The following is a 12,202-nucleotide window of genomic DNA, read 5'->3' as shown; positions in this document are numbered from 1 at the left end:
CTGCAGGCCCACCATGCAGCCACCTCAGAGCTACAGTGTTGGAGGACAATGCAGCTCTGGGCAGCTTACAGGCAAGCCCACAGGCGCCTGGACAGACTACAGGGGTCACTGGTGCATGGTGAGCCGAGGACACCCTGGCTGACCTAAGCCCTGCCTCCTGGGCAACGTTCTGCCAGTTGTGCGCCACCCCCTGTGAACTCCCATCCATGTTTGGCAGTGGAATAGCCTGGACTTGAACAGGTGACGTCCAGGCTATAGTGCGCATTCTGCACTCCACTCCACTTCAGGCAGACAATGTTGACCGTGACACGGATCAGTTTATATTAACAAAACACAGTTTTTTTTTTTTTTTCTAATTATTTTTATTTCAGTTTTACACTAAAATATAGTTACTATAGCTAATATTAGATTCAATATCCAAATCAGACAATTAAAAGCCCACAAAAGAGAGAAAATACTTGTGATTATTTAACAGACAGGCTTTAATCGTCAACTGTCAAGACTGATCCTGAAACAGCAATAGTGATTTCTTCCATTGATTTGATGGCTGGTGCACTGCGCCAGGGTAAGAAGAAAAATAAACAGAAAAAATGGTCAAGAGGGTGGTTGCTGTGCAGAAAACAAAATGGCTTTTACTTGAATTTGTTAAGGGAGCTTTCAAATGCAGATGGTAGTGGATATAAAAACTGGCTTCAAATGGACCAAAGTACTTTTTGAGCTTTGTTAAAGATAGTGGGAGGCCTTATAAATAGACAAGATTCTGTAATACGTGAGGCCGGCTCACCTTGCCATCACATTGAGGTTTCTGGCAACTGGGGAGACGTTCCAGTCTCTGGAATTTACATTTCGGGTCAGCAGCAAAATATTTTCACTAATTGTTGTAAAAACTTGCCAGGCTCTAAATAATTCTCTTCATATGAGATACCAGAGCGTGCCTAATAACGAAGAAGACTGGAAGAGCATTAACATAAAATTAGCATTCTGCGGTTTTTATGGCTGTTGTTGACGTGGACCCTCATTTTATATGTGGTTATAAGCGATGGTGGTGTGTGGGGTAAATGTGGTTTTAGCTTAGCATTAGCAAACAATGCATTGCACATTCCTGATGTGCAAGCTATTTGGAAGAGAGACCAAGGTTCCATATATATTAGTTGCTGATGAGACATTTGGATTGAAGCCCTAACTTATTAAACCTTTCCCACATGGGCAGCTTAATCTTGAATCCCGGATCTTCAATTACCAACTCTCTAGGGCACGAAGATGTGTAGTAAATTTGCTTGGGATCTTGGCAGCACGCTGGCGTGTCTTTAGGAAGCCCATTGGTCTCATTCCAAAAAAAGGTAACATCATTACGTTGGCAGCATGTGCACTTCATAATTTCCTAAGAAGTACACTTGCTGCAAAGGATGTGTGCCCAACCTGGCAGCATTGACAGTGATGACCTGGGGACAGGACCGGTCACTGCTGCTGCAAGAAAATGCGTTCATAGGCTGGAATTGAGAGTGATGACCTGGGAACAGGACCGGTCATTGCTGTGTTGGAGATACATACAGATTATGAGAAACTATAGTTTACAAAATTAAATGGGTTTTAGATTGTGTTAGCATTTGGGTTTTTGAGTCCGTTAAGTTAGTTTGACAATTTTGGTTTCAATATTAAAGGAAGCAGCCTGATGGCAGGAAAGCTTTCGTCTACCCTAAATTTTATGACAACTTAAAAGATGATTGCACTCTATCCAGTGCTTTTAGGGAAATGTCACCTTTGGCTAAACATTCTTGTCCCACAGTTTAACTTCAAAGGAAATAGGCAAAAGGCTTATTCCATCTTTCTTCTGTCTTCCTCCCAGTTCAACTATAGTTTTATTGCCTTGTAAGTGAAACACCTTAGGAATTTTTGAAGTGGTGTTCTCTTGGAGATAGAAGAAAGTGGACCCACGTGGTCAATGATATGATTGGTTGATAGGAGGGTTGTGAAACTTCCATCAGTATATAATTTTCTTTTCTGATAAGAGAAAAGGGGTGATGTCATAAAGCCTATATTAATTCAAACATTGTATTGTCTTGTTGATTCTATTGTAACTTGTGCTTAAGGAAAATAGGGTACCCAGCTGCTGTACTGTATTGAATAAAATATCTTTTTGAAATCTATAGCAGAGTTCGGAATCGCAATCATTTTATACTCACAGGTGCACGGAGAAAAAAAAAAGAACATCAACAAACGTTTTAATTAATATTGAATTGTACATGCTGCTGCAAGGGATGTGTGCGCACTCCGCCCGGCAGCATTGACAGTGATGTCCTGGGGACAGGGCAGGTCATTGCTGATGCCTGGAGTAATGAGATAGTGGTGCAAACTATGCCCTCCCTTGGTGGAAACTGCTGCAACCATGCTGCTGGTGTTGCCAAGCTTGTCCGTGTGGAATATAAGAATTTCTTCAGTTCTCCTGCTGGGTCTGTTAGCTGGCAGTTAAATACTATAACAGTTGTGTGAAACTGCTATGCCAACAAAAGTGCACATAGTGTAATATATTACGTATTTCACGGGGCGTGAGGTGGGGGTGTAAGGATAGGGCAGAAGAAGCAGAAGGGAGCAGTTAACAGGACAGAAAGGACCGGACCTAGGATAGAAGAGCAGACGAGGCCCACTCTAGTAGCAGACCAGTGGAGCTGGACAGGATAGAAAGTGGTCACTGACTGAGGGCGGTGATGCCGACACATCCCAGGGGCAAAGGACCCAGCAACCAAAGACAGGATACAGAAAGTGGTCACTGACTGAGGGCGGCGATGGCCGACACGACCCAGGGGCAAAGGACCCAGCAACCGAAGACAGGATACAGAAAGTGGTCACTGACTCTCTGAGGGCGGAGATGCCGACACAACCCAGGGGCAAAGGACCCAGCAACCGAAAACACATACAAGGGTTATGACTCGGGGAGCCAACCCTCTGGAGGAAGACGGTCCCAGTAGACTGGGACATGAAAGGAGATAGAGAGAGAGAGGTACCCAGTGTCTGAGACTTCTGTAAAGGGGTGCTCGTTACACCCCCAATTGTCCGAGACTTCATACTCCTTGGGACCTGAAAAAAGGACAAGACACGTAGCCACGTCCCAAATTGAGGCAGAATATAGAACAGAGCCTCCAGTGAGGTAAGATAAGCGCAGGAGCTGCGAAAGGACAGAGTATGGCCAGGGGTCCGCGCTGACTCACATGGTGAGAACCCCCCTGAAGGTAAAGGGAGGCTGATGCCTAGCCCTGAGGTCGGGGAAGTGAAACTCACTTCCCCCCCAAAGGATAGACCCCCGGCTCCTTGCGAAATATCCCACACCGTGAGACGAACAAAAGACAGCGCATGCCAGCGCATAACAAACAAAAGACCAGGAGGACAAACAGGAAGATGGTTAGTAATTTAGTAGGATGTGACTATGTGTATACCTGCTGCTCAGTGGAGAGGAAAAAACTCCTTGAAGCTGATTAGGGGAAAACCTCTAGTTGCCCCGGCAGACAGGAAGCCTCCACTCTGGGCATACTAGCAACTTTAGAGGGAGCAGCAACTATATCAGAGAAGGATGAATGAATGTAGGAATCCACTGCAGAGGAGGACCAGCTCCCCCACATTCGTGATCAGGCTGAGGGACGGAGGTGGGGGTGAGTCAAGGAGGGAGGTCTGCTCAGAGGCGAGGGTGGAGACGAGGAGAGAGGCCTGCTCTGGAGGCAAGGGTGGAGAGGAGGGAGGCCTGCTCGGAGGCGAGGGTGTAGGCGAGAGTGGAGAGGAGGGAGGCCTGCTAGGAGGCCAGGGTGGAGGAGAGGAGGGAGGCCTGCTCTGGAGGCGAGGGTGGAGAGGAGGGAGACCTGCTCAGAGGAGATGGTGAAGTCGAGTGATGATAGGAGTGAGAGGAATCAATGAACAGAGGGTCTGAGGTGGGGGTTCCTGCTGGGGAGATACCTTGAAAAGGGGGATAGGGGACTTGATACTTGATGGGTGAATGGACTGACCGCGCTGAATTGATCTGTCTTGGAGGTATGTAGCCAAGTGATGGAGTAAGCATCGAAGGCGGTCGAGAGGCAGCTGATCTCCATAGGTAGATCCTTGTAGGGGGAGAAGTGGCTCTTACAAAGAGTGGAAATTAGATAATGAAGAATGTACGTTGATACAGAGAGACAGGAAGGTGAGGCGGGGTGTAAGCTCTTAAGAATCCCACGGAGGGTCAGGCGAACTGCTGGTATGGAGAGACTGGAGGGAGATGGAGAGAATCCCTAGCAAGGACGATGAGAGCCAGAGTCCGGTTTTGATTGAAGGAATATGATTATTCGATTCTGGGTGCAGAAGGTTGAAGACATTGAGCAGGCTTTAGAATAGGAACTCTTGAACAAGGGGCGAGGGGTGCAGGCATGTAATGCTGAGCAGATTGAAGGAGGTTACTTAGAGTAGGATTCAGTCAAATAGTATCTAGAGAAGCTGGAGATTCTGGATGGGGGTTGTGGAAGCAGATGGGACCAGCTGACTGAACTTGGATACCAAAAGGAGAGGCAGAAGGCTAGCTGGAACTGAGGGCTGAGGTGGCAGCTGGACTGAACAAACATATGAATCGGCTACTGGGGAAGCTCGGCGCCTTTGCACCCCATATTCTAGAAACGAGGGCAGAGAGATGAGATGCAGCTATTCGATGTGTTAGTTAATACAGGATCGATCAGCGGTTTGCTACTATCATGTCTGCTTGGAATAGAAAAGGTAAACTCACATTCAGAGATTTGGGTTTCGCAACTCCAGTTATTCTCTTAATAGTGGAACTCCTTAACTCATAATAAAGACAGATTTCTAGTCTCGTACCACATCTCTCACAAAGTATTAATGCTGTAACATTTGAGAGGATGAGTGGAAATATCAATAGGATTGTTGAGAAAGTGCCCCGTATTTTGATTACATGGGGATTCGGGTTAGCCTTGATTGTTGGAATGCTGCCACGATCTGCGTATTGGAGGAAAGCTAGAGCATTGGAGGCTCTGGAGAAGTGCAGTTACAGATTAAAACAGTAAACTAGAGCAACTTTTGCAGCTGCAGTAGTGAGCAGATCTGAAGAGGGAGTGAAGATCTGCTGTAGTAAGGAGTGATTAACAGTAGAGGGCAGGATCTGCTGAACAGAGCAGAGGTCTGAAGAAGAAAACGATGGAGTGCTGTCAGTGGTGTGCAGAGGCCCAGCTGTAGAGAACAGAGATCTGCTGAAGCAGAGATCTGCAATAATGAACGGAGCTGTACGTTACTGTGATGGTAGATTCTGAGCAATTCAAAAAGCAGCTGAGTAAGGTTGCTTCATGACCAGGTCCTTGAAGAGGGGAAGAGTTGAAATTGAAGAATGTCATTTGCTATGGGTAGGCAAAAGGTTGAGGAGGAGGGGGATCGCTTGAGAATCCCTCGGAGTGACAACAAACTGCAGCAATGTATAGAAAAACTGGAGTGTGCGAGCTTCACAGTGATAACAAACCAACTTAAAGACTGTATAGAATTTGTGGTGTTATACTTACATCTAGAGGTTATGATTGGAATTATCCATTGGCTTGAGTGAAGCCGGGTAGAATACATTTGGTTATTGTGATTGAAATCCTTGTCAATGTAGAACAACAATTGCATATTCTTTTAGATTTGAATATCTTCGTTACATGTTTTAGGACAGTTAGTCATGTATATAAATACGTTAACACAGTATTTAGATGTCACAATTCATCGAGTTGAACGAGCCCTCGCAGGTTGTGAAAGCGCAGCAGCAGCAAGCCAGAAGACTGCAGTACTGAGACACGGAGCTCGCAGTGCCGGATGAAGCTTCCTGGTCACCATGGCTACTTACCACTCCCCACAGTCACTCAATCAGGGCATTGCCGTGGTAGCCATGGACTGAGAGGCACCGGTGGAAAAGTTGCAGAACAGCGTGTCGTTGGAGCATGTTGTGACCAGTCGAAAGCATGAGCCACCACAGGTTGAAATGGAGTATGAAATGGGCTGTATGGGTCTTTAAAACGTTGAATGTAGCTAATAGAAATCCAGGGCAGGATCTTCTGAAGGAACGGTAAATTGTACTGGCTCTGGGAGTGGGGTAGGGGAGTAAAGAAAGATTCAGCAGGCAGAGCTTTGTGGTGGATTTAAATAGAGGAGCTATGGCAAGGCTGATGACGGGAATGTCGATGTCTTGTTGAAGGAGCTTTGAAAGTTTTAGTGGAGGGCCAGTCTGTCTAATAAAGACGCAGACAAGTTCAGTAATGAATCTGTGGTTTGGACGGTGCTGTTGCTGGGCTAGAAGCTGGATGGAGCAGGAAAGACTAACGCTGGAGCTCCTGCAGTCGAATGGAGAAGCTGAATGATGAGAAGAATCACTGGAGCAGGTAGGAAAATAATTGATAATATCTTGGGAGCGCTGGGCAGAAAATTGACCTCCAGTGAAAGGCAACGAAGTGTAGATTAGCAGTGAAGCACGAAATCCTAGACAGCGAAGGTGCAAGTGATCAGGGCTTAAATAGAGAATAGGTACTAATTGACAGGAAATTGGAAGCCCCCAGCTGCACGCCCCCCAAACTACGCTGCTAACAATGTTTTATGTTTTATATACACACACACACACACACACACACACAAACACTAGTGTGTATTATTATATATATATATATATATATATATATATATATATATATATATGGGCAAACCCGTTTGGGACTTTGACGTAAAACGCAAAAGTGGATCCCGTTTCAGGTTTTCATTAGTGTTTTAGAAAGTAAGTCCCAAAACGGGTCAGTTTCTCTGTCTCAGACAGAGCTACAATTGAGTAGCGTCCTTCACTCACTCATAAAAACTACACACAGAAGTTTCAGAAAATAGGCATATATTTAAAAATGTATTTAAAAATATATTTTTATTAACAACATTACTATATAAAATATTTAAAGACATAAGATTAAATTATTTTAAACAAATTATTAAACTCTTGATATGTATTACTATGACAGAAATATAATGAATCTTGTGAGGGCGCTAAGCAGCAAAAGTAGAGTCCTTTGAATGGGCTGACCTGACAGTTCTTTCCCAGGGTCGGGAAGTCAGTCAGTTTGGAAGAAGGTGATTACCGAATGTATTGACCCAGAAGGGAAACGATGTAGCAGCTGCAGATTGTAAAGGCAGCTGCACTTGTTTACCAAGGGGTCATGCTTGACAGCTCGTAGGTTGGTCTAAGCTTCTTTGAAGCAAGCGCCGTGGACCAGCAGGTCATCCAGGTCATCCAGGCATTGTTGGGGTGAATGCCAGTTAGCACCCGCTCCATCACGCGCTCGAATGTAGCAGGTGCATTGCAGAGTCCAAAAGGTAGTACCATAAACTGCGTCCAGTGGAGAAGGCTGTCTTGGGCCGAGCGTCAGGGTCAAGCTCCACTTGCCAGTACGCACTTCTCAGGTTCAAATAGCTGAACCAGGTGGAGCTGGCAACCAGGTCGAGGGACTCATCTATGAGGGGCAGCGGGTAAGAGTCCTATCTGGTGGCGTCTTTGAGATGGCGATAGTCAACGCAGAATCTCCATTCTTCATTTTTCTTAGGCACCAGGACAGCAGGGGATGTCCAGGGGCTATTTGATGGCTCTATAATCTGGCTGGCTATTCCTTGGGGCAAGCGGCATGGGGGTTGGTGAATAGGGCGAGCATCCTCTGTGTCAATGGAGTGTTGCACTAAGTGAGTGCACCCCATCTCACTCGGCTGAGCAGCGAAGATGTTAGGGAACTCGGACAGTAGTTGTTGTAGCCGGTCGTGTTAGGCAGGTTCCAGACCTGGGCAGCTCCGTTCTACGCTTACCATAACGGTCTTGGTCTGTGTCGGGGCTGGCAGTGAAGAAGGTTGTGATACTCCTTGGTATCACACACACACATGCAGCGTGCATGCCACGTTTATATAGGTTATCGATAGCTTATCAATCATTGGCTGGTATTTACAGTGGCTAATTTACATAACCTCCCACCATTCACACGCACAGTAAGCCCACTGAGGGCGGAGCAGCCCTAGAATCGGCAGCAGAGTTATTCAAAAAAATAGAGTAAGTTCAGCGTCACTGACAATACTGCAATGTTTTCCTTTAATTCTGTCGAAGATATTTATGTACTTTGCTTGCTTATCTATTTTATACTCACAGATACATCACTATCAATAGCTAGACTACTTCCTGGTACCTAATATTTTGTAATTTAAATACACTCCAGTGGTCCAAGATCCATCATTTTGTCAACATCTTTGTATTTAAAATATGTGTACTGTGTACCACATATAGAACTATCATAAAAAAAAAAACAAGCACTACAAGTAATAAAACGTAGAAAATGGTTTAAAGAGAACAATGTTTATTTTAAAACTGAGAAAGGGTCATATTTTCAAAGCATTTAGTACAGTATTTAGTCAACTCCTATTTTTTATATTTTATATTAGTTTTGTAAAGTTAACAGGTGTTTTTCTCTTAATTAAAGAATAAAGGAGATGCTTTGAAAATATGACTCACAAATGCTCAAGAGGTTAACAAAACTATAGGACAAAACTATAGGAGCAATGTTTACACAGTACTGCAATTGAATTGGGCTACTCTTCAGCACTCCATGAAGTTGTGCACAATTCTGTTATCAGTCTCATTTTTCTTCTTCGTGTTGGCTCTAGCATTTCAGCCAGACAGCATACAACAAATATACCAGAAGCCTTACTCTGACAACCTGCAGCCAGTAATGATGACCGGTTTGATGTTACTCAGCCTAGTGCAGCTACTGTGGCACCGATGAGGTCTAATCATAATAATAAGGTTGCATAATAATTAGAATTACAACACGTACTAAAGTCAAATGAGAATGTGTTCTAAATAATGCATTTTTGACCCAGATGGCCTTCCGTAGAGTTGTCGGATGCATTTTTGCAATCATTTACTAACATCTTGAACACATGTTTTAAAGGACGACATGATTCCTTAGTGATGTATAATCAGCTGTGGTTTGTTTTCATTAAAAAAGTATTTGAAGTGTTCTTCGATATGCAAGTTATCACAAGGATACATGGTCTTGCATGGTCTGATCAGGACAAACTGAAATCGATATGATAAGTGGCCCCCCTGGGAGCCTATACCAGCTTGCTCCAGCTTTGTTGTCTGAATGAGAACGGTGGTTTCTTACATAATCTTGGCTCTCCAAAGGGAACTGACAGTGGCGGTGCTAGCTGATTGGGGGCCCTAAGCAGCAATATTTCTTTGCCCCCCTCCCCCCCTTTTCAGTTTTTATTTTTTATTCCTTTATGTTGAAATTGATTGCTATTAATCTGACTCAACTGCTGAATTTAAATGTTAATAAACCTGTACATTGTGAAATTAATTTAGTTAATACAGTAACAGCAAAATGTGCTCTTGATTTTCTGAAAGTTTAAAGGTACACATCTAGCAAGAGACAATGTAGGTATGGAAAAGAGAAATAAGATTAATACTGTATTTTTTTCACTTAGTTTTGGAAAATTAGGTGTAGTTTATGTGCAATTGAGTGGAGCAAATTTTGCACTAGAGTAAAAAGCTTTGAAAATTGTCCTGTAAATCTTTATCTACTTAATAACATTATTCTGGCTGCATTCTTGTATACAGAGCAGCAGCAACACTTCGGATTTGTTGTGCTACTAATCAGGCACATGGAAACTCGACTGAGTCAAGGACGTATTACTTGTTTTCCTCATTCACAAAAAATATAATATTTTCGTGTAAGCATTTAAATTTAGTTTTTGATCAAGCTAGTAGTTACTACGCCCAGCAATTGCCACATAATCAGACTTTGATTGGCCAAAAGAATCAGGTTATAATGTGTTTGTGAACAGAGAACCAACTTAAGACATCTGAACATTATTTGACCCTCTGACGTCTAAACGTACCTGCTGTATCCTAGGATGCAATGAAGGGCTTCTTTTTACAATGTCGGAGTCCAAATAAAACAGCATTTTAAATAAAATATTGTGTATTTCCTAGAAAATAGTACCAGGAAAATATTGAAGAATAGACAAAAAAAATCAAGCATAAATCATTAAAAACCGACGCTCAGTAAAAAAAAAAACCTCCAGAATTTTACCGGAAAATTACAGAATTAAACTAGATATGCAGAACATTACTTATATCCTACTGCAATTTATTTTAAAAAATCTATGCAAATGGTCCCAATTTTAATTACACTGTAAATATATCTTTATGGTTTAGTTGGGAAGAAAATGCATTCAATTTATGAAGTGCTAACTGTAATAATATATTAAAATTGTATTTTTCAGTATACCGCAAATAGTTTTCAAAATGATTCTCACCCATGGATTTACTCTACAATTAAAATAAAACATGTTCGTTCATGGCCAGTTCCCCTGCTGAAAGATGGAATGGAATCAATAACCTAAACATTTTTTAAAAGTGCTGTTTCTATGTAACAGTTTATTAATAATTACTGCAAAATGTATAAACAGGCTAGATTCATACCACCTTACATACAATTTCTGCAGTTCTCACAAACTTTTTTTTGTGCATTAACAGTCTCATTTATAGAATACAATACAGTAATGGCGGCATATTTGGGTATCAGAAAGACTAAAGATAGCAATTTTGGACTGTACAATCATTTGTTTTTATTTTAACAATTCTACAAAACAATTTATTTACAAATAGTGAAGAAATTTAAAAAAAGTAACTTTATAATCAAAGGCTTATATTTATAACACAAACTGTAATAAATAGCATAACAAGTGTTCAGACTGAGGTGTCTATTCAACTGATCTAAATGGCAGATGAGCTGCAGCCACTAATGTTCAGTTTAACCCTGGTGTTTTCCATAATGAACTATACTAAAGACTCACATGCACAGTTTACAATGTTGTTTTACTATACTCATGGGTTTATTTTAATAATCTAAATTAGGTATTTAAATCAGTATCTGTTTAGATCACTTAAATAGACCCTTGAATGTACATTAATATAATAAGCAGCCTTGTTATTGTGGAAGGAGATCATCTCCCAGCTCTTCATCAGCAAAGTCATCTTCATCCATCTGTTTCTTGGCGGCTGTTTTTGGTCTTTCTATTTGAGGGCCAAGGGGATCGACATAAGAGGCATCTAGAGAGAACAGATATTCGTTTTGTTATAGTACTCAAATTGCTCTAAAATAAAATGTTTAACCCAATGAAGAACAGTATTTAATTTGTATGCATTCTTATGAGGGGACTTATTTGATTGGCTTGAGAATGTTTTTGATTAAAAGCTAGGAATCTTTAATATGCAAAGCAGCCCGTTTCTTACTTCGAAGTATGATGTGTTTAGCATTGCACACTTGTACAATGACTGTGAGTTCTGAAACATCAAATCTAAGAAGGGAGCAAAGATGCAATGTGGGCTATTCACTGGCTTTACATGTCTTTCACTGGCAAAAATGTAAAACCTGAATAATTAATATTCCATGAAATGCAGTATTGCATCTTAGAAAATGGATTGGAGATTTCCTTTAACCTGATTGGTCAATATGAGGGCTTTAATCTCTGATAATGGACCTCGAATGTTATCTTTCAAACTATGTTTAATCACTTCCAAATCAATCTGCCCAAAAATATGTAGATACAGTTTTCGTGTATTTTAACACTTTTTCTGCTTGTTGAAAGCACATCTCTGTTGTTGTATACACCCTCTGAATGCTGTCTGTCAATGTAGACTATTCTGCTTCCTCGCTGTTCAATTTATTTAAAGGATACATCCGCACTACATGAAAGATAAAACATAAAAACTATCCCACCTTGCTGTTCCGAATGTATTTGGTCATTGTATAATAATCTGTATGCACTCAAACATCTGCATAACTGCTATGTCCAAAATGACTGTTCTTGAGCATCTCTTCTGAATCAAAAAACATGACTTCCGCATGTACCCTCACATGTGATCTGAAACGTACTGGCGCATGCCCAATGAAGCGTTGTATTAGCTATACTACCTCTGTGTGGAAACACACTAGTCTGTTTGACAAACATCCATCTAATTTTCCGTAAGGAACTTGTAAATGCTTTAATTTTGTGTAGTATACATCTTTTTCACACTGTGCATTTTTTCCTTGGCATGTATTTTTATGTATTATTATGATTAATGTTGCATTTAAAAAAAACAAACAAACAAACAAATTAAAAAATGTCTGTGCTGTGTAAGTGGTTG

The 12,202-nt window shown here is 41.7% G+C and overlaps 1 protein-coding gene across 5 annotated transcripts in view; it reads right to left on the bottom strand.

Annotated features, from left to right (window-relative positions):
* Positions 1–10,207: 10,207 nt before the first annotated feature.
* The window catches only part of ift88 (intraflagellar transport 88 homolog), a 75,002-nt gene continuing 73,007 nt past the window's right edge, over positions 10,208–12,202 (bottom strand). Inside the window, exon 26 of one of the 5 annotated variants that reach the window (XM_041258812.1) lies at positions 10,208–11,122. In XM_041258812.1, the coding sequence (XP_041114746.1) occupies positions 11,001–11,122 (122 nt within the window). In that variant the 3' untranslated portion in view covers positions 10,208–11,000. The remainder of the gene's footprint in view (positions 11,123–12,202) is intronic. The other 4 variants (XM_041258808.1, XM_041258810.1, XM_041258809.1 and 1 more) reach the window with 4 other exon arrangements.

This window comes from Polyodon spathula, chromosome 9 (genome assembly GCF_017654505.1).
Source record: "Polyodon spathula isolate WHYD16114869_AA chromosome 9, ASM1765450v1, whole genome shotgun sequence".
Taxonomy (NCBI): domain Eukaryota; kingdom Metazoa; phylum Chordata; class Actinopteri; order Acipenseriformes; family Polyodontidae; genus Polyodon; species Polyodon spathula.
This window is presented reverse-complemented; position numbering and strand designations above follow the sequence as displayed.